The sequence below is a fragment of the Xiphias gladius genome, chromosome 7 (genome assembly GCF_016859285.1).
Source record: "Xiphias gladius isolate SHS-SW01 ecotype Sanya breed wild chromosome 7, ASM1685928v1, whole genome shotgun sequence".
In the NCBI taxonomy this organism is placed as follows: domain Eukaryota; kingdom Metazoa; phylum Chordata; class Actinopteri; order Istiophoriformes; family Xiphiidae; genus Xiphias; species Xiphias gladius.
The window spans coordinates 847,767-873,000 of NC_053406.1; the positions used below are offsets into that span (position 1 = coordinate 847,767).

The 25,234-nt window shown below is 39.7% G+C and overlaps 1 protein-coding gene across 7 annotated transcripts in view; it reads left to right on the plus strand.

The window, feature by feature from the left end:
• brip1 (BRCA1 interacting protein C-terminal helicase 1) overlaps positions 1 to 25,234 on the plus strand; it is a 62,226-nt gene that overhangs the window by 36,684 nt on the left and 308 nt on the right. For 3 of the 7 annotated variants that reach the window (XM_040130652.1, XM_040130658.1, XM_040130655.1), the window contains 6 exons: positions 4,313 to 4,481; positions 4,783 to 4,904; positions 20,637 to 20,749; positions 20,844 to 20,926; positions 21,072 to 21,389; positions 24,370 to 25,110. In XM_040130652.1, the coding sequence (XP_039986586.1) occupies positions 4,313 to 4,481; positions 4,783 to 4,904; positions 20,637 to 20,749; positions 20,844 to 20,926; positions 21,072 to 21,389; positions 24,370 to 25,110 (1,546 nt within the window). Of the gene's footprint in view, positions 1 to 4,312; positions 4,482 to 4,782; positions 4,905 to 20,636; positions 20,750 to 20,843; positions 20,927 to 21,071; positions 21,390 to 24,369; positions 25,111 to 25,234 lie in introns of those variants that run through there. The other 4 variants (XM_040130654.1, XM_040130657.1, XM_040130659.1 and 1 more) reach the window with 3 other exon arrangements.

Consider the following 25,234-nt stretch of genomic DNA (forward strand, 5'->3'; position numbering starts at 1 on the left):
TCTTCACCAAGGAAACTTTAGTTGTCTTCCAGGCTTTTAGGTGTTGCTGAGCTCACCAGTGCATTTCTTCTTTTTAAGAATGTACCAAATTGTTGATTTGACCACTCCTAAAGTTTCTGCTCTCTGATAGGTTTGTTTTGTTTTTTCAGCCTAATGATGGCCTCCTTCATTTGCATCGACATTTCTTTGGACTGCATAGTGAGAGTTCCCACGAACAGCTACCAAATGTAAATTCAACAATTGGAATCAACTCCAGACCTTTTATTTGTTTAATTTGACACTGATTGTCTGTCAATTTTCCAATTACTTTTGAGCCTTTGAAAATGAGGGACTCTGTATAAAAATTACAGTAATTCCATACGATTATGATGCAATATTTTTGTTAAACCTCCTTGAATTAAAGCTGAAAGTCTACACTTCAGTCACATCTTGATGACTTTCAGATCCATCGTGGTGGAGTACACAGGCAAAATTATAAAAATTGTGTCACTGTCCGAATACTTACGCACCTAACTGTATGCTGGCTGCAAGGCACAGTCCATGATTCTGTCTTTAATATTCCTGGCCCATCAGTTTAATCAGTAAGAGCATTTTTCCTGTGTACTCTTCTCCTTCTGGAATCAGCTCCTTTCCAAGTGCAGCCTGGCAGATAATGCTTGTTTTGTTTAGTTGTAGAACTGCCTTAAGTACATAACATGAATTATTCATCTGCTGAAGATTGCACTGGAAAGCAATTGCAGGACAAACAGTTTGCTGAATTTTAACACGCAAGTAAAATGGGGGGGTGAGGGTCCTTTTCAATGTATCACTGTATATTTAGTGAATGTACTATGTTTCATTGATGCAAACATCCTGGCCTCACTTGCTTTAGGAGTCACCAACCTCATTAAACCTTTCCCATGCTTCATATTATTATTATGATGCAATCACACTGTCATGCAATAAACTACCAATGCTCTCTTACTCAATGCTCTCATTTCCCTGTCTGACTTTGTTGTTTTCCTCTGTACTGCACATAACCCGCAGAATAAAATTTCTGTGTAGCTTTGAGTGGTGTTTTGAGGAAAAATTGAGTTAGCTGTTCATGCAAGTAAATAGAATAGGTGTACTTTTGAGGACAAGATATCAGTGAATTCTCCCTACCTTCCTCCCATCTTGTTGACCCATCTGCATTTGGCTCCGACTTTACAGCTTGACACTATTAGCCTGTTGAGAAGTTTTCTGTTGACTACAAGAAGAACTTCTACTTGACCCTTCTAACGTATTTCCAAGCCAGTGAAGCTGCTCTTTGATTTTGAGGCCATGGTTATTCAAGGATATAATCTGCACAGCACAGACATGAATGGGACCATGTTGGAATGAGGGCTTTTAGGTCAATATGCCTCCCCTGAGAGCTGCTGACTTTTTGTACTAACAATAGCACAGCAAGTGATTTTTATTATAGAGGGGGTTTAAACACATCAGCTTTCTAAGTGTAAATAAAGAAAAGAAATCCATGCTATTTGTGGACATGGTTAGCTATGCTTCCTGTTCTTTGTTGCAAGCTTGGAAAGTGTCATAATTTGTTACAGTGCCGTGCCTTACAGTTACTTACTTGACATACAATGTTGTGTGTGAAGATGTTAAGCCCAGGACCCTAAGTATTTAGCAAGTGACATACTTTTTGGTCTTTCAAGCTCTGTGCTTCATTACATTCAATTTGAAATAAAATGATGGATACTACATTACAGTGCCAAGTCCCAGCTTTAATTTGAGTAGTGGGAGATGTAGCCTTTTTAAAACATAATAACCAAAGTTTAGGGGTTCAGAAGTAATTGGACAGATACACATTAGGGGAAACAAAACAATATTTAATAATTTGTGGAAATTCTTGTGAAGTCAATGACTGTCTGAAGTCTTTGACCCACAGTCATCATTATATACTTCATATCTTCCCTGGTGATGCTCTCCCAGAGCTTGCAGCCATCATCAGCTCTTGCTTGTTGTGGGGTCAATCTGCCTTTAGTCTGGTCTACACCAAGTGGAATGCTGTTCAGTTGGGTTGGGATCAGATAATTGACACGACCAGTTAAGAATATTCCACCTCTTCACGCTGAAAAGCTCTGTGGTTGCTTTGGCCGTACGTTCAGGATTGTTGTCCTGCTGAATGTTGAAATGTTGTTGAGTTTTGATGCATTTGGCTGAATCTGAGCACACAGAATGCTCCTGTACATCTGTGCCTTCACCCTGTTGCTCCCATCAGCAGTGAAATCATCAACAAATGCCAGTTTGCCAGTTCAATTGGCAGCCATACATGCCCAAGCCATAACAAAACCACTGCCATGTTTGAAGGATGAGGTGATGGCTTTGAGTCATGAGCTGTTCTTTTTTTTTCTTGACAACTTTCTCTTTCCATCATTCTTGTAGAGGTTACTTTTTGTTTCATCAGTCCGTAGAACTTTGTTCCAGAACTCCACTGGTTTCTTCTTGTGTGCTTTTGTGACTTACAGCCTGGTCTTTCTGTTTTTGAGGTTTACCATGGGTTTTTTCATCTTGTGGTGAATCCCATGCAGTTATGGTCATGAAGAGATCTCTTGATTGCTGACAAGGAAATAGGTACGCCCACATCCTGGAGAGTGTTCTTGACTTTCTGCACAGACATAACGGGATTTTTCTGTACCATGCAATTGGTTTTCTGCTCATCCACAACATGAGCAGAACGAGTGCACAAGCTTTTGTAGAATGTACCAAATTGTTGGTTTTGGCAAACCAGCTACCTTTGACATCTCCGATAGATTTTTGCTTTTTTTTTAGTCTTATCATTATTTTCTTCACTTGCATTTGGTCGCCTTTTTACTCCTTATATTGACAGGTAACTCAATTCGCATCAGCTCGGAACCATGTGTGAGCTCTTTTTGTTTATGAACTAATGTTGAAACAACATACAGCTTCCCAAGAAATGTTTATTAGCCCAGTTGTACAATTACTTTTGAACCCTTCCAATTTGAGCACTATGTGATGTGTTTATATTAGAAGGGCTATATCTACCACATAGTTCTATTAATATTGACATAAACCTAATCAAATTAAAGCTGAGACTTGGAACTGCTGTGTACATACATCTACTGATGCCTCTGGACAAATCATTTGGTGTTTTGCATCTTTTAACGTCATACACCCTCCTCCAGGTGACCCAGCCAGGGCTGATCAGACCCCAACTTGTGTCTAGATGGTTAGCTACTTACCTGACTCCATGGCTCTCCTCTTTTGAGCCATGGCCATCTAGAAGCCCTTTCTGCCACAACGGTGGTACTGTGGATCGCAGCACAGCTTGCTTTGTGGACTCAAGGACAATGTCTGGTCACGGGGAGGTGGCTGCAATATGGTTGGGTGGGCAGTAGTTCGAGGTCCACTAACAGCTGCCAGTCCCTCTCTGAGGTCAGGATGCCTGCAGAAATGTAATATCCATTATTTTATTTAAAATGTGATGAAACACAGCACGAAAAAATGTAACTGTCCAAATACTTAGTCTGCAATATAGACCTGCTCCTTTTGTCCTTGACAGACAGCTTCATTTGGCCTACAGCCACCCACAGTATGTGTTTTGTTTTTTTGTTTTTTTCAGTTGGCTTATAGGTTGTATTGTCCCTGTTCAAACCTATTTCTGACCAGAATCTTAAATTGCCTCAACAACTTCAAAATCACTCTAACCCATCCCACCTACTGCGTGTGTAATGAATAAAAATACAGAGGATAACCAAAGTAAGTCAGTCCTGTGGGGAGCACAAATATTTGTAAATCATTTCATGGCAATCCATCTGGTTGTTTCTGAAATATTTCAGTCTGGACCACATTGATGGACCAAACATCTGATTGACTGACAGACTGACATTGTCATCCATAGAGTCAGGCTGCCGGAATGGCTTAAAAAATATAACTAGGTTTAATCTGGTTAGTGTAAAGCAAAATGAAATTATGCAGTGATCATTTACTGTATTTGCCATATTTACCAGCTCATTTACTATATTGCACACAGAAATAATTTGAATGTTAACTATTATTCAATCAAAAGGCATAGCTATAGTTTTTGAAGATTTAAGGAGTGTGTTCACTCTAATTACACAACTCATATGAGGCAACTTCTTAAGTATAGCATCTATGAGAGCCTTCTGTAGTAGAGAACAATCCTATAGATGCTGCTCTTAGTTATCCATAATGTAGCTGGAATCTCTTGATTCTGATTCTGTGTGATCAATTTCTGCTTTTTCGACAAAAGTTTCAAAAGCTTTGCAAACATCCGTATTTACAAAATGATCTCTTGTGGTTTAATAAGATGCTGGACAAGCTGCGGGATCGATGGTCCAACACTGGTCTCTGGGAGAAGCTAGAACAAAAGAAAACTGTGATCACAGAGCCCCGCGGTGGTGGCAAGGGGGAGTTTGACGAACTGCTTCAGACTTACTACGGTGCCATCAAATACTGTGAGGAAAAAGGTCAGACTGGTAAAAATCATCTCACTGACTTTTGGACCAGCTACTGGTTTCGCAATATCACTCTGAAACAGCTGGCTTAGTGACTTAATATCTGTAAATTAGTGCTGAAATAGAGCAATTTAATTTGATAGTCTAGTGATCACACAACAAGTCCAACAATGAATTGATTTGTAACAAGAAAGGCAAGTGGCATTACTGCATCTGAACTTAATTTGTCATTTGCACAACTGCACCAAAGCTGACATCATCTTGTTCACTGTTCTACTGTATGTTACTTATAATTTACTGTGTTGTGATGTCTTTGTTATAGATGGTGCATTGCTGATTGCTGTATGTAGGGGTAAAGTGAGTGAAGGACTAGACTTCACAGATGACAATGCCAGGGCAGTGGTCACCATTGGAATTCCCTTCCCAAACATCAAAGACCTCCAGGTAAGTAGAATATAAAGAGCCAAGTGCATAACTGGTTAGGATTAATTCATTTCAATTCAATTTTGTTTATATAGCACCAAATCATAACAGGTGTTATATAGGGCACTTTTCATATAGAGCAGCTCATAGCATAAAAAAGGTACCACATAAAGATGTATAATAATAATGAGACTAATAATAAAACTAATAATTATAATAATAGGGTGAATAATAATAATACTAATAAAAGTAAATATGACAATAATAATGATAATCATAGTAATTGAAGCATTGAGTGTTGAGGAGGATCACGAGGGCAGTAGGTGGTTTGCAATCACAGGTCCAAACTCTGCAGCACCAGGGCAGAAATACCTGCAGAAAGTGAAGGTAGGAGAGATGAGAGACACGAGTAAGCACAAAACCACAGGCGAGAGAAGAAGTAAAGTTAGTAACGAGCATTGACGGGATATGAATGCGTACAGATGGACAGGAAGAGGAGGAGAGAGGAGCTTGGTGCATCATGGGAAGTCCCCCGGCAGTCTAGGCCTATAGCAGCATAACTATGAGCTGTTCAAGCCAAGCCTGAGCCAACCTAACTGTAAACTTTATCAAAAATGAAGGTTTAGAAGTTCACAACCGAAGCCCATGGAACATTTGTTTCCGGGCTGCGAGGAAAAGGTATACTTTGGAAGAAAAAGGAGATTATTTGCCTTTGTTTGATAGTGATAGATACTGACAAGAAATGCAACAAAGGTGCCGTGGCCAGAAGTCAAACCGTGGTTGTTACAATTGCATGGTATGCGCCTTAACCAATAGGCTACCGTGGTTCCAAATATGCTCACAGATGAAGTGAACACTATGTCTTAATGTAATCCATCACATTTTTGTGAGTGATTGCACTGTGCGCCATACAAAGTGACATTGGTAAAACAAGACTTATAGTGAATGGTGACCTGGTGAAATTGAACTGCAATTTTCTCATCCTCCCCTAGCCATCTGACAGTGTAACAGTGTTTGGCTGCTTAACAAAATTTCTGTTCGGTTGGACATCTGTAGACAGATTACAGTCCTAGTGGCCACGAGTCAGTTGACTGAGTTACTGTAGAAAGTCGATTCCTCTCTCACTCTTTTCTCTGGCATAATAATTTTCCCTGACTGTTAACATTTTTCAGGTTGTTTTTTTTTAGCTCATCATCTGTGACATTATTTATTGGCCGTTTGACAGATTTTCTCTCTGGTTCATTTCTGCAGTAAAGATGCCGGGAGACGCTAAGAACTTTTTTTCACTTGTCATTAATTTATTTCCTCTGGCAGCAGAAAATGTTACACCAGCCTTCTGAAACTCCTGCACGCTAACCTGGACTAACTGGACTTTTAAGGCTCATTAACTGCAAAAGTCTCAGTATAGACAGACTCGAAAACGCCATTAGCCCACCAACATAATAAGACCTCAAATAACCCATAATGCAACACTCTGTAAAAGACCGTAGTTACACCAGTACTCTCTCCATTCAAAAAGAATATCCTTTCTAATGAATTAATACATAATTGTGTAGTCCTGAAATATAATACAACTACCAATTTTTTAAACCTAAATTTCATAAAAAAAAATATTGTCTTATAGGACCAATACAGTATCCTTTCTCTCCATAGCAGTACAGAAATCTCAACATAATTTTTTCCGTTAATTCAGTTTAATTTGGTCTCATAAAGGTAGGGAGAACCCTGGGCTGTGTCTAGTAAGGTGAAATGATCTGTAAAACTTTTTAGAGACCTCATAATAAAATATTTCATGACTCAACAGTTTAATGTATAAGCCCTAATTATAGCACTTCCAAAGCTATAAAAATGTATGTATGTGCATCATACACCTGTTGAACTCTGAAATACAAATTCTTTACTAAAACTTAGCCAAAAGAGGAAATAGTTCCTGTTATAAAGGAGAGGGACCAAATGTAGATAGTTATGAAGTATAATTTACTGTCAAAAATGAGTGCAAGATATGGCTCTTATCTCACTCATACTTGTTGCAGCAAAGCTGTGATATGACCAAATGTTACACACTAGATTAACTACTGTAGACCAATATGATGTAGACCAATTATGTTTGGTATCTTAACCAGTGGAACTCACCAGTTGCTCTAAAGGTTCGCCATTGCACCAATTTGCCACATTAACACCAACTGCTTAATATTGTATAGGTCCCCCTCGCACCCCCAAAACAGCTCTGACCTGTCAAGGCATGGACTCAACAAGACCCCTGAAGGTACCCCTGGTATCTGACACCAAGATCACTTAATCTTTAATAATACCTATACAAATGCATCAGCAGAAGTTGGTAAAGAAATCACAGTATATCCCTGTTGGCAGATAAAAGCTATTGCCAGTAAAAATCATAACTTCATGACTTTGGCAACGCTGTAGTCCTAACACTGTATGTTAGAAGTCGATTACTTCATTGATTTTGACCAAGTTCCAACATTTTGGATACCATGAAGACAAATAATATAACTCACAGACAGAGTTGAATACACACAAATCCACACCACATAAGAGCATCCCTTTTTGGTGATCCGTGAAAAAAAATCCCAAAGCGATGTTTCTGTGTCTCCTCCGTCCTTAGCAGATAAAGTTGACCTTTAAGTTTTAGTCTTCCCCCCGCCTCCCACCTCCAGTCCCCCTTTACTCCTTCACATCCTCCTGTCAGAACACGATGAAGCTTTCACTAACCTGTTCTGTCAGTGTTGGTGTAGCCAAGGCTGTCAGTTTCATCTCTGTCAGCTTTCAGGGCATTTCTTCTTCTTTCTTATCAGATTTATTTTTTAATTGTGTATTTTGTGTGAGCACTGCTGTTTAGGTACAGGTGGATGGTTTAAAGCATGCTGCAAAGAAGGTCATATTAGAGTTCCTACCATGTATGGTTTGATCATGAGAGACATTGCTCAATACTTAAAATAATTTTGTTTGACAACTAAGAGCTACGAGGATTTACACTAACATGGAACACTGAAACTCTTCACTAACACCAAGTAACTCGTAAAATATTTAAACTATATATCTATCTATTGTGGGTGTGCACTTGGAACAATTATTAATGTTTCACCCCAACCAACAAAATCCATGCACAGCCCACATAACAACTGTGCCCATCAAACAAAATCCATGTTCAGTAGGTGGCAACAGGAGGTTAAGCAAAGACAATGAAAATTACAGCATCTTATGGAAATATCAAACTTTTAAATTAAATGTCCAAAGAAGGTGTGCTGTAGGTTTTGCAGCCAAGCAATAAATAATGTACTACACTTTAGTAGGGCAGAGAATGGAAACTCAATCCTATCAACCTAAATGTGTCCGCATAGAGTATATTTTGTCAAAGATTAATTTTATTTTTAGTTAATCCAACATACTCTGTCCTACTGCTGAGCACCAATTGTGTATTAATCTGCCACTCAAAGTATTTCCCAACAAATGGACTCTTTCCTCCTAACTGAGAAATGATTGATAATTAAAAAAAGAAAAAAAAAAAACTATACAGCTCTGGAAAAAATTAAGAGACCACTACAAAATTATCACTTTCTCTAATTTTACTATTTATAGGGATGTGTTTGAGTAAACTGAACATTTTTGTTTTATTCTATAAACTACTGACAAAATGTCTCCCAAAATTCCAAATAAAAATATTGTCCTTTAGAGCATTTATTTGCAGAAAATGAGAAATGGTCAAAATAACAAAAAGAGATTAAGTGTTTTCAGACCTCATATAATGCAAAGAAAACAAGTTCATATTAATTTTTAAACAACACAATAATAATGTCGTAACTAAGGAAGAGTTCAGAAATCAATATTTGGTGGAATAACCCTGATTTTGGCATGCTCGCCACCAGTCTTTCACATTGCTGTTGGGTTACTTTATGCCACTCCTGGCGCAAAAATTCAAGCAGCTCAGCTTTGTTTGATGGCTTGTGACCATCCGTCTTCCTCTTGATCACATTCCAGAGGTTTTCAATGGGTTTCAGGTCTGGAGATTAGGCTGGCCATGACAGGGTCTTGATCTGGTGGTCCTTCATCCACACCTTTGATTGACTTAGCTGTGTGGCATGGAGCATTGTCCTGCTGGAAAAACAAATCCTCGGGGTTGGGGAACATTGTCAGCTCAGAAGGAAGTTTTGTTCCAGGATAACCTTGTACGTGGCTTGATTCATGTGTCCTTCGAAAACACGCTTCTGCCCGATTCCAGCCTTGCTGAAGCAGCCCCAGATCATCACCGATCCTCCATCAAATTTCACAGTGGGTGCGAGACACTGTGGCTTGTAGGCCTCTCCAGGTCTCCATCTAACCATTAGACGACCAGGTGTGGGACAAAGCTGAAAATTGGACTCATCAGAGAAGATGACCTTACTCCGGTCCTCTGTGGTCCAATCCTTATGGTCTTTTGCAAACCTCAGCCTGGCTCCTCTTTGCTTCTCATTGATGAAGGGCTTTTTTCGAGCTTTAGACGACTTGAACCCGGCACCTAGGAGGCTGTTTCGAACCGTTCTCGCTGTGCACTTCACCCCAGCTGTCATTTGCCATTCTTTTTGTAGGTCACTTGATGTCATCCTATGGTTGCTGAATGACATTCGAATGAGTTGACGGTCATTCGGTCAGTGGAGAGTTGGTTTCACCCTCTGCCGGTCTGTAGCTTTGTTATCCACAATGTCTGCTGCTTGTCCTTGTTCTTATGAACCGCTGTCTTAGAAATTTTAAGGATGGAAGCAACCTGATGCTCACTGTGTCCCTCTGCCAGTAAAGCCAGAATTGAACCCTTCTTTTCCTCACTCAAAACTTTTCTTTTCAACCTTTCTTTTGGTATGGTCAGTAGTTACTTTTTGATTCCAATTGCTTTTGAGGTACTACTAGCACTGTTTTTGCCATCCAGCTGGTCCTATCTCAAGAGGATAGTGATGACCAGAGCAGTGGTTTTTATACTTTTCCTCGTTAAATAAGATTTGGTTTAGGTGATCACCTAATCAGTACCTTATTAAGTAGAATTAGGTGTGCTTCTGTTGGAATTCAACAGACACTGGAATGGAATGGCTGTCATACATGTAGAGATGCTGATTTCAGAAAAATTTACTGTGGTCTCTTAATTTTTTCCAGAGCTCTATTTATGTGACCCTCCTCAAAGATTTAGTCTTGGCGGAGTGCCATAGAGGGAAGAGAAGACCAAATGTATTGCGAGATGGACTAACACATTGTTGGCTTTGGTTTGTTTATGGAATTTGTTAACAGTAATACAAACAACTGCAGCATATTGCCAGCCTTATCATTTAAATTACAAGTTTGCCAATTTTAAACTGTATTTTATTTAAAGCGTTTAAAGCGTTGTATGTAAAGCTCTTCTTTTGGTTTTGGCACCGGCACACAGGAATTTTGTCCATTGTAGTATCAAGACATTTCAAATGATAACTAGTCCTACAAAGGGTGCAGCATTTTATGGTTTTAGATTGCATTACATTATATGGTGTCATTTTCTTCACCTGGTTTACAAAATAATGGAATAAATACAAAAATAGGCCATAAATATATAAAAGGAGGAAATGGAAAGCGTTGCTGGGGAGAGGGATATCCAGACTACCTTGCTTAACCTGCTACCACCATGACCCAATTCCAGATAAGCATTAGAAGATGGATGGATGGATGGATGGATGATGGATATATGGATATATGGATATATGAAAGAATAAGTACCATCATAAAGACAAAAGGCCAAATATACAGTAGCATGAAACTGATGATTTGGTGCAACCCATGCTGCATCAAGCTTGTAAAACCATGTGTCTGGTCTAGAATAAAATAGGAGATGAATGGATAGAGCAGGACAACAGGGGGAGGAATAAGGATGCCAAAGCTAGGTAGGGCCAAGGTGGAGCTGACCAAGCATGAAGAGACTGTACATTTCTAATGACGTACGCTGTGCTCCAAATCAACAGCCTTTGTCTATTTGCTACATGTGGTCTGCTCCTCAGAGACCATCTCCTGCCACATCTTGCCATAATTATGACTGCTATAGGATCAGGTGGGTGGGGCTGATGGTGGTGATGGCTGACACGTTAACTTTGTACTGCTATTGAGGGTCCTGCCAAAATCGTTAAGTTAATTATTGGGAAAATAGGCCTCAAACATACCCTAAAGCAAATCTGCAAAACTGACGGCTATAGTGACTTAACCTGGGGTCTCATGTATAACCGTTGCATATGCACAAAACAGAGCTTCCCTGATATTAACCCTGAATATCCTGAATTCTTTTCATCTCAACCACATTAACTGATAAGATCATCATGAAATTGCATAACATTTCTTTATAGAACTGGGGAACAGTGTAGGTAGACCTTAGAACTAAATCTTCTAATACTGTGAAAATTTCTCCCAATACGATTTTAGTTTTTTTGTACAAAAACTGCATCAGTACATAGAGTGTACTGGAGACACACTACATGCATTCATCATCAACTGTGAAAATGAGTGGTTCCTGCCGGTACTTAAATTTACAGTAGGTACAGTGGAAGAAAACCATTCCTATGGTCAACAAGGGGGTAAAAATTGATACATTTTATATATTGATTGATAAATTATATTTTTGTAAATACTGGGTACCCATGGGTTACAGTACTGGGAAAACAAAACTGAAGTTTGGGAAAAATGGTATTAACTATGTTGTTCTTACTGTTTCATTAAAGATGAAAAGGGGGAGATCAGCCTCGTATTATATTATAGCCCACGTACAGACGGGTGACAAATTAAAGGAAAAACCTCAATAAATGAGTGGAGAAAGAATGCAGATGCCTCCATACAGGGCATGAGGGGTCACTGAATGGTTTGATTATTAGGAAAATAATATGAATCATAAGCTATGACCTTCGCAGTCACTAGATCTCAACCCAATTGAACACCGATTGGAGATTTTGGACTGACGTGTTAGACAGCACTCTCCACCACCATCATTAAAACACCAAATGAGGGAATATATTATGGAAGAATGGTGGCCCAACACCGTACTAAGATACTTTATGTTGGTTTTTCCTTTAATTTGTCACCCTTCTTTACCTTATCATTAATGTGTAATGTAAAATGAACGTTACAGTTTCACTCATTAACAAACTATCTTGTGGTGTGTAGGAGAAAATAAATAAAAGAGGAGAACCCATTTACACCCACACTACAAGGATTTATGTCTCTTACTTCATGGTATGATTTGGAATAAAGACTAGGCAAGAAATAGGGCTATATTTTTTAAAAATTTGCTCCTAGCAGGCATTTTCATCCAGAACTACAGCAGCTCATAATAGGTACAGTGGAGTAGGAAACAAATATAACATTGTCAAGTGCCCGCTGTATGGAAGGGTTCTGTAGTCGTCTGTTGTCGTAGTAACATTTCAGTTACTATTTCATACTTGTTCCATATGAAACAGAAATGTAAATGAGAACAGCTTTATTGGGAATTCGGCTATATTTAATTACTGTGTATGTGAGCACAGTGAGTAGAACAGAAGCAAACAGATAAAGGGCTAAAACCTGCTGAAATTAGGCATAATGCAAACACGCTGCAATTACATCATTAATATGCTAATTAGCATATTACGTCAATTTGCGACATTTAGCAACTTTTCAAGCATGCTTTTGCTACTTTCCATTAAAACGTAGTCGTTTACACTGGTTCCAGAAGAGTTTTCAACTACATCCTCAATTTTGCGCAATGACCATATGTTGTCTAGCCAAATAATAGGTTTTGACCTAGTCTTCTTTCTTGATCTTTTGTGTGCATCTTAATCCTCAGCTTTTCTTGTTCTTCCTTTTTCTACTCTCTAGTTATCTTCTCCTCCTCTTCTTATCTCCTCTTACAGTGGCAGAAGCAGAAGCCCCGGGGGGCTGTAAAGTTCTTTGAACCAACCTCATTACACCGCTGGGAGAATGGGGACACTGATACTAATGGCTGTAAAAGCCACACAGCTAGCCCTTGTAAGCAAGCTAAACTAGCACGGATGCTACTGCAGTACTTTGTCAGAGAGATAATAGGCTCTTCAAGGACAGACGCGTACACATCATTACTGGCACATTTAATGGTGTATCCACTAATGGATATTCATGTGATGGTCAATTCCACAGAAAGAATACCCTCTTTTTGGTGATCTTATTTTCTGAGTAATGATGCATGCTTCTGTCATATCACTATTGAAAGTGCTAGTTGCTGTCTTTTTTTTTCTTTTTTTTTTTTTTTAACTTGTCGGTTAAGCTGCGAGTTATAACCCTGGAAGGTAGGCCTCCTAGTGTTTCATTGATTGGAAATAGATTCGGCTTTATTGAACAGTTCATATACATTATGATTTGTTACGATGCTTTAACCGTAAACTGCAAGCAGTGTTCTTGAATAGCAGTGGCAAAAAAAAGGGCAGACTGCATACCCTCAGCTAACCTTTGTGTGATACTGATGGAAAATTTTTGGAGTACCACAAATGTAATAGATAAAGTATTTGGCACCAGTGCCACCAATGTAATGTAATGTCAAAACCTGATGCACTACAGCTTTCATGGAAGTACCATTACAGATTTCCCCCCATTACATTGGTTGAGAACTCAGTCTTGACTGTGACTGATGGAGCCTTTTTATTTTTTTGGAGCCCTTTTTGATGGAGTTTTATTCCCTGCCCAACTGTAAACTCAGTTTACACTGTTTCTTAGATTTTGTCATGCTGCTCGGATCGATTACTGTGAACGTACAATGTGATTGATTTGTGATTGCCACGTGCTGACATGAATCAAACAGATCCTGATGCGTCTTGTCTAATGATCAGTTTGGTGACTACACGATGTTCTAAATAACTACCTCACACATTATATATGTGATTTTTGCTGATATAACACATCTGCTCTTTTCCCTGTAGGTTAATGTTATACTCTATAGAAGTGTAATACTTTTCTCTGACTGCAGCAGGACCGGTCTAAATTTCAGGCGTTATATTACATAGCGGGAAACCCTGCATTACAGATTTTTACATTACACATTTTTCTAAAACACCAGTAGCTGTGTTGCTTCTTATTTTAACAGTTGATTTTATTTCTCAATACATTTTCACCTGCATCAATGCTCTGCATTAGCACATTATCATATTTACACCGTATGTCTTATGCTGAGTGCACACAGGCACACATACTCGTGCATGACATGTTCGTACATTTTCATTTCCATGGACTAGTGCTAATGTGTTCACATTCTCTTAAGAGCACACATGGACCCAGACATATTATCTTATTCATTCTGTGCCACACTCACATGGCAGCACCCCATTGCGAGGATAAGAGTAAACCCAGCTTTTCTTGATTTAAACTACACCAGCACTTTAGATAAATACAGTGCCTGCATTCCCAGACAGGCATTACTTTTAAATGCTACAGCCTAAGCACATAGCATGGCATTTTACTGGCCTGTTGTGTTATTGTGACAAAGATCAAGGTTTGAACTTGAAAAGTCCTCTGCAGTGAAAGCCCTGCCAAAGGTGGTATTATATTTATATTGAGTTTTTCCAATGGCATGTTTTAGAGTGAACAGTCATGCCCTGCGTGAGTAAGTCGAATGATAAGTGACGTTAACGAGCAATAAAAAGACACTTACAACTGATAAGGCATCTCTCTTTAGTTTAATGAAGGGCTTAGTGAACCTTTTGCTGCTGTCCTTTATTAAAGACAACTGCAAGAGCATTTTAGTTCTAAGGTCTGTGAGCATGTAAAGGAGATTTTGGAGGAATGCTGAAGAGTTCATGGAAATAATCAAGAAGAGGGGATGATGGATGCTCCAGGCAAACTCAAGACACACTACATATGGCTTTATCATCAGCCGCTGAAGGAATGCTTTAAAATAGATGATCACCACTTGTACTGTCCTTATCAGCACTACATGCCAGCTTTAGAAAAACACCTTAGTCAACATTCTTCTTTGCTGATGCGTGTTCGTTTATTTACCCTTTTTTTTTAAATGTAGACATTTGCAGGCATTTCATTACTATGACTGTGTACTGTCCAAATTTTTTATTATTACGTTACCTTTGTTTGAGAAATAGAAACAAGATTGCATTTAAGAAAAAAGTCAGTTTTCAAATGATTTAATGTCTAAAAGCAAGCAGTTGTACAAGAAAATTGGCAAAATTTTGATTAAATCATGAACTTTGTGATCAAATAATAAGCAGTTTTGAGATCAAGTTAAGACAATCCAAAATTGGGGTCGTGTCAGAATAAAGAATGAGTCCAAATGGGCTCGAGACCATCTGAAGAAAGAACAAAACAAAAATGTGCCATTTCAGTGTTCTTTAAATTGCTGTTCTGTTGTTGTTCATTGTGAGATGATACCAGCAACAGTGTGACTGGTATTGTTTTCACCTTGTGGGTCTTTGTCAGAGTCTGTGTGTGTGTGTGTGTGTGTGTGTGTGTGTGTGTGTGTGTGTGTGTGTGTGTGTGTGTGTGTGTGTGTGTGTGTGTGTGTGTGTGTGTGTGTGTGTGTGTGTGTGTGTGTGTGTGTCTCTTTGTCTGTGTGTGTGTGTGTGTGTCATGGCAAAATGTGGTCCCGGAGACACCTACTGTGGCGGGAACTACCACAGATGTGGTTTTGAGTACTTTGGCAGGTGCTTATATGTCTGTCTGTTTGCAGACATATTTTGTCACCACCATAGCATCATAACCTTGCCAGATACAGTCACAAAACTCTACAGGTGTAGTTTACATCAAAATGAAGACCAAGTTTGATACTGGATGTGGTCCGAGTATGGAAGAACTTTACGCCCCTGGCCCACATTTTGTTTTAGGTTGCTGATCACTGTATCCCAGTTTCAGTCATCAGCAGTCCACTCTAAGACATAAGGTAAAACTACAGACCATCTTGCGAAAGCATCACATGGCTAGGCCTATTGAAGAAATCTGTACCGTTCACCTGTTTTGCCAGATTCAGTTCTCTTAGGTTGTGTTTTCCATTGCACCATACACACCAATTTTGCATCACAGCTGGTGTGGTCCCATTGCAAGATGGTCTCTAGTTATAGTTAAAAAGAACTACATGCACCGAGCAGCTTATTAAGAACACCTGTACACCCGCTTATTTGTGCAATTATCTAATTAGCCAATCATGTGGTAGCAGTGTAATGCATGAAATCATGCGGATACAGGTCAGGAAGACATTGACCGTGGCATGATTGTTGGTGCCAGACGGGCTGGTTTGAGTATTTCTGAAACTTTTTTGGAGGTGAGGGAAAGGCTATGGTAACTCAGATAACTTCTCATTACACCTATTATGAGCAGAAAAGCATCCCAGAATGCACAATATGTCGGCCCTTGAGGCAGGGCTACAGCAGCAGAGGACCACATTGGTATTCACTCCACTCCTGGACAGTTGAAGACTGGAAAAATGTGATCTGGTCCGATGAATCGCGATTTATGCTGAGGCACGCAGATGGCAGGGTTTGAATTTGGTGTCAACAGCAGGTATCCATGTGCCAAACCTGCCTTGTGTCAACAGACCAGGGTGGTGGTGGTGGTGTAATGGTCTGGGGAATGTTTTCTCTGCACACTTTCGGCTCCTTAATACCAATCAGTCATTGTTGCAATGCAGCAGCCTATGTGAGTATCGTTGCTGTCCATGTGCATCCCTTTATGGCCACAGTTTACCATCTTCTAATGGCTACTTCCATAATGATAATGCATCGTGTCACACAGCAGAAGTTGTCTCAAACTGGTTTCATGAACATGACAGTGAGTTCAGTGTACTTCAGTGGCCTCCCCACTCACCAGATCTGAATCCAATAGAACACCTTTGGGATGCGGTAGAACAGGAGATTGGCAGCATGAATGTGTTGCTGACAAATCTGCAGAAATTGTCTGATGCAATCATGTCAACATGGACCAGAATCTCAAAGGATTGTTTCCAACATCTTGGAGAATCCAAGATGGTTCTTAAAAAAAACACTCGGTGAGTGTATAATCATCTCAAATACTGTGTATTCTGAGCAAATTGGACTTGGATAAGAAAGACTATAGGTGAGACCACTGGCTGGAGTCCAAATATGTCTGAATCACATCAGACTGAGACATGTCAGAGTCAGAACATGGTAATGAATAGTGCCCTATTCATTACCATTCAGAACTTGTGCACTTTGAAATGGTAAGCCTTAGCCTTCATATATATGTAAAATCTAGCATCTCTACTTTACTATTCATTGATTTTTGAGATGACAACTATTAAAGAATAAGTATGCGTAGCCTTCATGTGAGCTAATCCATGAGCATGTTGGAAAGGAATGTGATAGTCTGATGCCCTTGTGAGTGTGTATGCGCACACACACGGACACGAACACTGTCTTCAAGACGAGCCACTCAGCTGTCACCTCAGCCCCATGTGGCAGATGAGGCGCTCAGCAATCTCAGTGACAGACACAAGATGTCCTGGGCTGCCAGGGGCATGCACACTGACATTGATGCACACACACAAACACAGCCTGTGTAAAATGTAGCTCAAACAGATGCGCTCAGCTGCAAATCATGCCTGCTGGTCAAATATATGTTTTTAGGGATGAACAGGTAGCTGTAGAGGACAGGGCCAAAGCAAGCGAGTGATCTCTTGACATTTTAACTAATCCCTTCTAGCTTGTGGTTTCTTGCACATTTGCGAGAATTGCTAGCAGCCAGAATTGGCTTTTTCACATATGCAACCTGTCATGTTAGATTGGACGGTGACATGGTACAGACTAGGGATGTGATGGCTCAAACACTGAAATGGACTGTGATTGCATTTAGATGACACTGCCGACTCGAGGCTACTTGGCTTTCTGTTCCAGCTGTGGGTTTAGAAGTGGATTCTTTAACTGCTCTGGTGTCTCATACATTGGCAAACATCTCACCATGAAGCCGGAAACATTTACAAGACTTACTGTGACATGGCTATATAAATTGCCTCCCATTGAAAGACTGCACTATTACTGTATTTTTGCAGATAAAACTTGTCATTTTGAATCTCCCAACAAGTGTAGGCCTAGATTATACAAACTAGTGCTCTTGTGTTCTCATTGTTAAAGTTTTCTGTTGTGGCAGATGTTGCTCAGTTGTTTGCATGCTTCTTAGGTGAGGTGTGATTAGTCATAGGCCAACTTTGTGGCGACATTTTGGCTTTGCTGTGACTCTGCTTGTTTATGTACACAGGTCCAGACAGGTCACAGTGGCATTGCGTGATGCATGTGAGGGAACAGGCTGTACCTACCACAGCCCCGTGTATGGTGGCTCAGGGCGAACACACGGTACCTGTCAAAAGCAGTTAGAGGACTGTTCAGCAGCCTGCCCTGCATGGCATCCTGTCAGACGCCAGCTGAACTTTTCATTTGTCAATTCTGAAAGGTTAGCGCTAAAATCAGCAATGACAGATGCAAATGGATGGATGCTTTCCTGACATGTTTGTGCAGGGATGCTTCATGTCGCATAGACCACCTTGTCTGTCCCCTCCTACCTCCACTCTGTCATGGCCTGTCTTTAGCCCCTTTGTTCCCCTTTCAGAACACATCTATCTGTGAGGGTAAGTAATACCTTACCACTTCAGGACATGAGTGGTGTGTTTTTTGGGGTTTGGTATGCCCTAGATCCCTCACCCACTTGGTTTGCCCCTTCATATTCCATATTAATCCAATTAGTTTTCCATGTACGAAACCCTCTTTCCAAGGTGATGCCACACAGCTGTGGCTACTGTTTTTCAGAGCAGGTTTTTAGTGTATTATGTTAGGTAGTTGCTTGGTAGTCGGTAACTTCTTTGAAAATATGATTCCTCTTGTTTAAGATTGTTTTGGCATTTTTTCCTTTTAATTTTGCCATTTACAGGAACAAAACAAGACAGGAAATTTGGGGTGTAAGAGAGGGGGTGACATACAACTAAAGTCCCTGGTTGTTTTCTGACCAGGAGCCTGTTTCCCCAAGTTTGCAATAAGCTGTAATTTGCAATATGGGATAATTTTCATCTTATTCATCAAGATAAACACTAAACTTGCAAACTATGCATGAGCATGCGGGAGCCATGTATTATTCAAAATGTATCCACAAATTGCCTCTGTGAAACAGTTGCGGTTACGTGGTACGCCTCTTAGATTCCTAGGCTCCTGTAACAGTTTTTTTTTTTTAACATTAATTGACAGCTGATAGTAGAGAAAGTCAGGACACATTGGAAAAAATAGGAAAACATGCATAAAGGTCCTTGCTGGAGTCAAAGCAGGGTAGTGCAATTCTAGGTGTGTATCTTAATCACTAGGCTACCAGGACACCCCATGATTCACTTTAATACCTCACTTTTCTTTTCTTTTTTATCTTTAAACTTTTATATTATCTCATATTTGTATATATTTTTTATGGATTTAATCTTTTACTTGGCTTTGAATCTTAAAGAAGAGGTTAGAAGAAGTTGCTGATGAAAAAATGATGATGAAAAAGATTTCTTACTGCTGTTCTCACCCTGTTTCATCAATTTCGGTTGGAACCAGATAAATGAATAGAAAACAGATGGATGGCCATTATATTTGTGTATTTTTAACCTTTTTGTTATTAAGTTTATCATCAAAATATGTTTGGTGCAGGAAAGAGCTGAAACGGTTTGTCGATAATCAGTCAATCAAAAGAAAATTATTTGGCAACTATTTCAATAATTGATTATAATAATTTAAGTCATATATCAAGCAAAAATGCCAGACATTCTCAGTTTAAAGTGTATCCAATGTGAGGATTTACTGTTCTTCTCTATTTTATATCATTGTTAAGTAAATATATTTTGGTTTTGGACTGTTGATCAGGTGAAACAAACTATCTGAGGATATTACCTTCTGCTCTGGCAATTGTAATGGGCATTTTTCAAAATTTTTGGCCATTTTATAGACTAAATGAGAAATTGATTAATTGAGAAAATAATCAGATCTTAATTGATAATAATACTCATTAGTTATACCTATAGTGCAGAGTATGGTTGTAGCACATAAAATAAAGAGCTCTCAGATTAAGATTAACATTAACAGTAACAGGATCAAAAATCTTGGGACAGAATCATTCCCAGAAAAATGCTGTTTAAATAATTTGTTTATAGTAATCAAGTAGCCTGCTTACAGTGCTCATTTTGGGCTTCTTCATGCATGACAAAAGAAGGAAAAATAATTTAAAACTGTTGTATCCTACTAGTGTAAGCGTTCATATGCTTAGGCTCTCCTGACTTATTTGTACAAGGTTTTTAGACAACCACAGTGTGTAACTTCTGTTCCATCCCTGCTCTGTTTGCAATTTGGGACTTCTGTAGTGCGTAATTATTGTCCCCGCTCTCTAAGAGCACCATGTATGTTACGCGAGTGGAATTTAATGCTTTCAATCTGACCATTCAAACTAGGCTTGGAGCAGGAGAGGGCCAGGACACAGTTTGTTTTCTTTACCTTTAAATAAGTAAATACCGAAGCTGTTTGTTTCATTACTTTGTATTCAGGTAATAAATATATAAATATCAATTAGATGGTAATTTGCATTAGAAATAAAGAAAAAGAAAAAATTGGTTATAATAATCCGCTTACAGTGATCCATTTGAGCGTTTTCCACTGTATTGTGTAAATGTCTAAAAGAGCCTCTTTTTCTTTGTATGTTATTTGTTATTGATACATCAAAATATGTTCAAAAATGTGCCGTAATGTATTGAATAATCATTCAACAATTGGTCTGTGATTTCAGGTTGAACTGAAGATGAAGTACAATGACCAGCACTGCAAGTCCAGAGGTCTTCTCCCAGGCCATCGATGGTACGAGATTCAGGCCTACAGAGCTCTAAACCAGGCCCTGGGGAGGTAAAACTGTCCTCTACAGCCTCTACAGTGTTATTGAAGATTTACTTTTGTGCTCTCACTTTTTATACTTAAACCTTTAAACTTTTTTTCACAGGTGTATCCGCCACAGGAATGACTGGGGTGCTCTAATACTTGTGGATGACCGTTACAGTAATAATCCTAATAAGTACATCACAGGTACTCAGCACTCTTTACAGTGTGTGTACAGTGGCTTAATTTGTTAACTGCACAGCCACTCAATTTGAACACTAGATGGCAATAGTTAGCCATTTTAAGAATTTTGTAGTGTTTGTCTCTAATGTGTATGTCTGTGTAATCTCAGGTCTGTCAAAATGGGTTCGCCAGCTTGTCCAGCATCATGACACTTTCAGCAATGCAATGCGGTCTCTGGTAGCATTCTCTCAAGTGCAGCAGAAAGTGGAGGTGGCCCCTGCAGACAGCCAGACACCCTGCTCTACGTCCTTATCTCCAGACAGTCACTTGCCAGTAACTGTAGAGGGACAGGGTCTGCCCAAGGCCTCGCAACCTCAGACACGTTGCTCATGTGTCAAACTGCCTGAACCCCAGCAGGACACAAGCCTCTCGACCTTCCATTTTTTTTCTAGTACACAGTTGAAAACTGGACAAAATGAAAAAGCAGGTGAGATAAATTTAAGTATTGAAAAACATTTTTGATGCTGCAATGTTAATATCTCTCAAATGTTATCCAAGGCCCAAGAAACATAGACATTTTATGATTTGGTTATGTGAAACTGGTTTTACCCTCACACTTAAAGCCCATCTAATAATGTCACTCTCTTTTTGATGAGAGCTTTAAATCTGCAGTATGAGAAAGGTATTTAACCTTGTGTGCATATGTACTCTCATATCTTTGTTTAAAAAAAAAAAAAGAAGTTTTATATCACAGAAAAAAAGGGGTGCAGTAAAGGATAAGGCTAATGTAATTGTATATTTTCATATTGTAAACCAACCACATGGAAAGACTGAAACCATGGTATTTGCACCTGGCTGCATGTACCAATACCAAAACCAACAACCTCACTCAGGAAAAAAAAGTCTATAATTGGCTCATATACATATATATATATATATGTGTGTGTGTGTGTGTGTGTGTGTGTGTGTGTGTGTGTGTGTGTGTGTGTGTGTGTGTGTGTGTGTACTGTATTTAGCAATTTTTGCAAATTATTAAAAGGGAAAAAGTAAAATATCACATTGACACATTGTATTTAGACGCTTCACTCAGTACTTAGTTGAAGCACCTTTGGCAGCAATTCACAGCTTTGAGTCTTCTTGGGTATGATGCAACAAGCTTTCCACACCGGGATTGTGGGATTTTCTGCCATTCTTCTATGCAAATCCTCTTAAGCTCTGTCAGGTTGGATGGGGACCATCAGTGGACAGCCCATTTCAGGTCTCCCTAGATATGTTCAGTTGGGTTAAAGTCAGGCTTGTGGCGTTGGCTTGGCTGTGGGCCTAAGGTTGTTGTCTTTTTGGAAGGTGAACCTTAAGCCCAGTCTGAAGTCCTGAGCAATCCAACCAAGTTTTCATTAAGGAAATGTCAGTACTTTTTTGGTTCAGCTTTCCCTCAACCCTGACCAGTCTCCCTGTCGATGCCGCTGAAAAACACCCCCACATCATGACGCTGGGTTGGTATGTGGCAGTTGATGAGCGGTTTCCTCCAGATATGATGCTTAGAATTGAAGCAGGACGGTTCAATCTTGGTTTCACCGGACCAGAGAATCTTGTTTCTCACAGTCTGAGTCCTTTAGTTAATTTTTTGCAAACTCCAAGCAGGTTTTCATGTGTCTTTCACTAAGGAGAGGCTTCTTTCTGGCCACTCTGCCATAAAGCCCAAATAGGTGGAGTGCTACAATGTTGGTTGTCCTTCTAGAAGTTTCTCCCATCTCCACACAGGATCTCTGGAGCTCAGCTAGAGTGACCACTGGCTTCTTCAGTGACTGAGCCATTCTTCCCCAATTTCTCAGTTTGGCTGGGCGGCCAGCTCTAGGAAGAGTCCTGGTTGTTCCAAACTTATTCCATTGAAGAATCATGGAGGCCATTGTACTCTTGGGAACCTTCAACGCAGCAGAAATTTTTATGTAGCCTTCCCCAGATCTGTGCCTCCACACAATCCTCTCTTAAACTCTGCAGGCTGTTCCTTCGGCCTCATGGCTTGGTTTTTGCTCTGATATGCATTGTTAGCTATGAGACCTTATATAGACAGGTGTGTGCCTTTCTAACTACAACAGTCAAGGTGCAGAAAGATGTCAAAGATGATTAAGATAAATGGGAGGCATCTGAGCTAAATTTCAACTGTCATAGCAAAGGGACTGAATACTTATGTCAATATGATATTTCAGTTTTTCTTTTTGTTAAATTTGCCAAAATTGTGCTATGTCATGTTCAGGTATTATGTGTAGATTGATGAGGGAAAACATGAATTTAAACAATTTTAGCATAAGGCTGCAGTATATCAAAACGTGAAAGAAGTAATCGGGCCGTGATACTTTCTCAATTCATTGTGTGTATTTATATATATGTGTGTATATATGTGTGTATGTGTATAGATGTATGCGTGTATGTGTATAGATGTATGCGTGTGTTTGTTTGTATAGATGTATGCGTTTGTGTGTGTGTGTGTGTGTATAGATGTATAGATGTATGCGTTTGTGTGTGTGTGTGTGTGTGTGTGTGTGTGTGTGTGTGTGTATATGTATATATATATATGCGTGTGTGTGTGTGTATAAACACACACGCACACTTTTACGCACAATTACTTTTTAAATTCTGGTACATTCCCAAGGAAAGAGAGAACTACTTTTATTTATTTTATTCTTTTTTTTTTTTTTTTTTTAATAAAGATGTCTTGTTCCTCTAAAGTGGCCAAACCACTGACTAATGAATGCGTAAAAATTTTTAGGCAATATCACCACACTGCTTCCCCTTATTGGGACCTAGTCTGACTCTATTTATTTCATGAATTATGACAGTAAAACCAGCACTGTTTTTAAAAGTCAGCAATGAAAACGTCCATGTCGTTTTTGTGCTCAAGGATGTATGAGCATGACGTCACAGCAAGAAAATATGTTGAAATGACGTGTTTGCACATTGTTTTGGTGAGCGCCCATTGTCTGTTGGGGTCATGACAAGGTTGAGCTGTTTGCTCAGTTGAATTCGGTGTGGTGGATAAGGGTGGTAGAAGGGCGGGAGCACAGCCCCCCTTCTCTCATAGTTGGGGGTAGATGTTGGGGGTGGGGGCTATGGGATCAGTTGAGTGGCTTGCCTCGTTACTGTAAGGTCTTTTGCATGCCTGAGTAGCGCTGGAGCGAGCTGATGAGCAGATGTTGGACTGTTGCTTTTAATTAAATCCCCTTGACCTTTGTTTGGGTTATATTGAGCGTAAGCCCGCATTTATATCTTTCTTTATAAAATAGCCTCGGCAGCCATGGTACTGTGCATACCAGTCTCATTTCATGGTGAGACTTAAAAGCCTCTTAGTGATTCTGAACATATTTGCTATGATGTCTTTGTCAGAGTTACATGCTTGGTTAAGGTTAAAAAGTGTTCTCTGTAAACTGATTTCTAATTTTAGGAACACTGACTTTTGTTTCTTGATGCAGAATGGTTGAAGATGATGCACGGTTTCCCAGCAGAACCACTCTCTCATAAAACAAAAACAGCTCAGCCTCTGTACCACGGTTCCACCTCCAGCCCCATCAGCAACTGCTTCAAGAAGGCAGTCTTTAAAGAACAAGCACCCAGCCAGTACTTGGAAGCACGTAATAATTTTGAGCACAAGGAGAACCACCAGATTTCCTCTCCACAGAAGAAGACTGAGGTTTCTTCTCTTAAACAAGGGGCTACAGACATGTCCAGTGAAATCATAGTTGAACCATACGATCTTGCTCTGGTGCCATCTACAGTAACGATCTCTGCCAGCTGTGAAAGTGAAGCACCCTCAGCCTACAATCCCGAAGAAGATGAAATGGACGAGGACCAGACCGTCTTCTTTACTCCAGAACTTTTCGAGGACGAAGGAAACGAAGGCAGCCCACAGAAGGAGACAAAGATAGAGTCGCCTCCAAGGATGGTTTTAGGAGCAGAGATCTCTGCTCTGCCGTCAGAAGAACTTTTTAGCTCAGAGCAGGCCCAAAGGCAGGGGCAAGCCTCTGCTTTTGATGGAAAGTGTGCTATTTCAATCAATAAGGAGAGCACAGAGCTGTCACTGGGATGCAAAGAAAAAATTAGAAGACAGAAGCAAAGTGATGAGGAGGAGCAGGTGGATAACCAGAGCAGGAAGACAGGCAGTAGGCTCCGAAGGCTGTCCAGGTCTAGGCAGAGACGTCCTTCCACTCCAACAGGTAACTAACAAACTGGACACAAGAAATACTTAGAACTAAGCAGAATATCTTAATATCTTTTGTAAATTGATAAGGAAACAAGGTTTTGCAATGTAAAATGCCTTATCCAATTCATGCTGTTGCT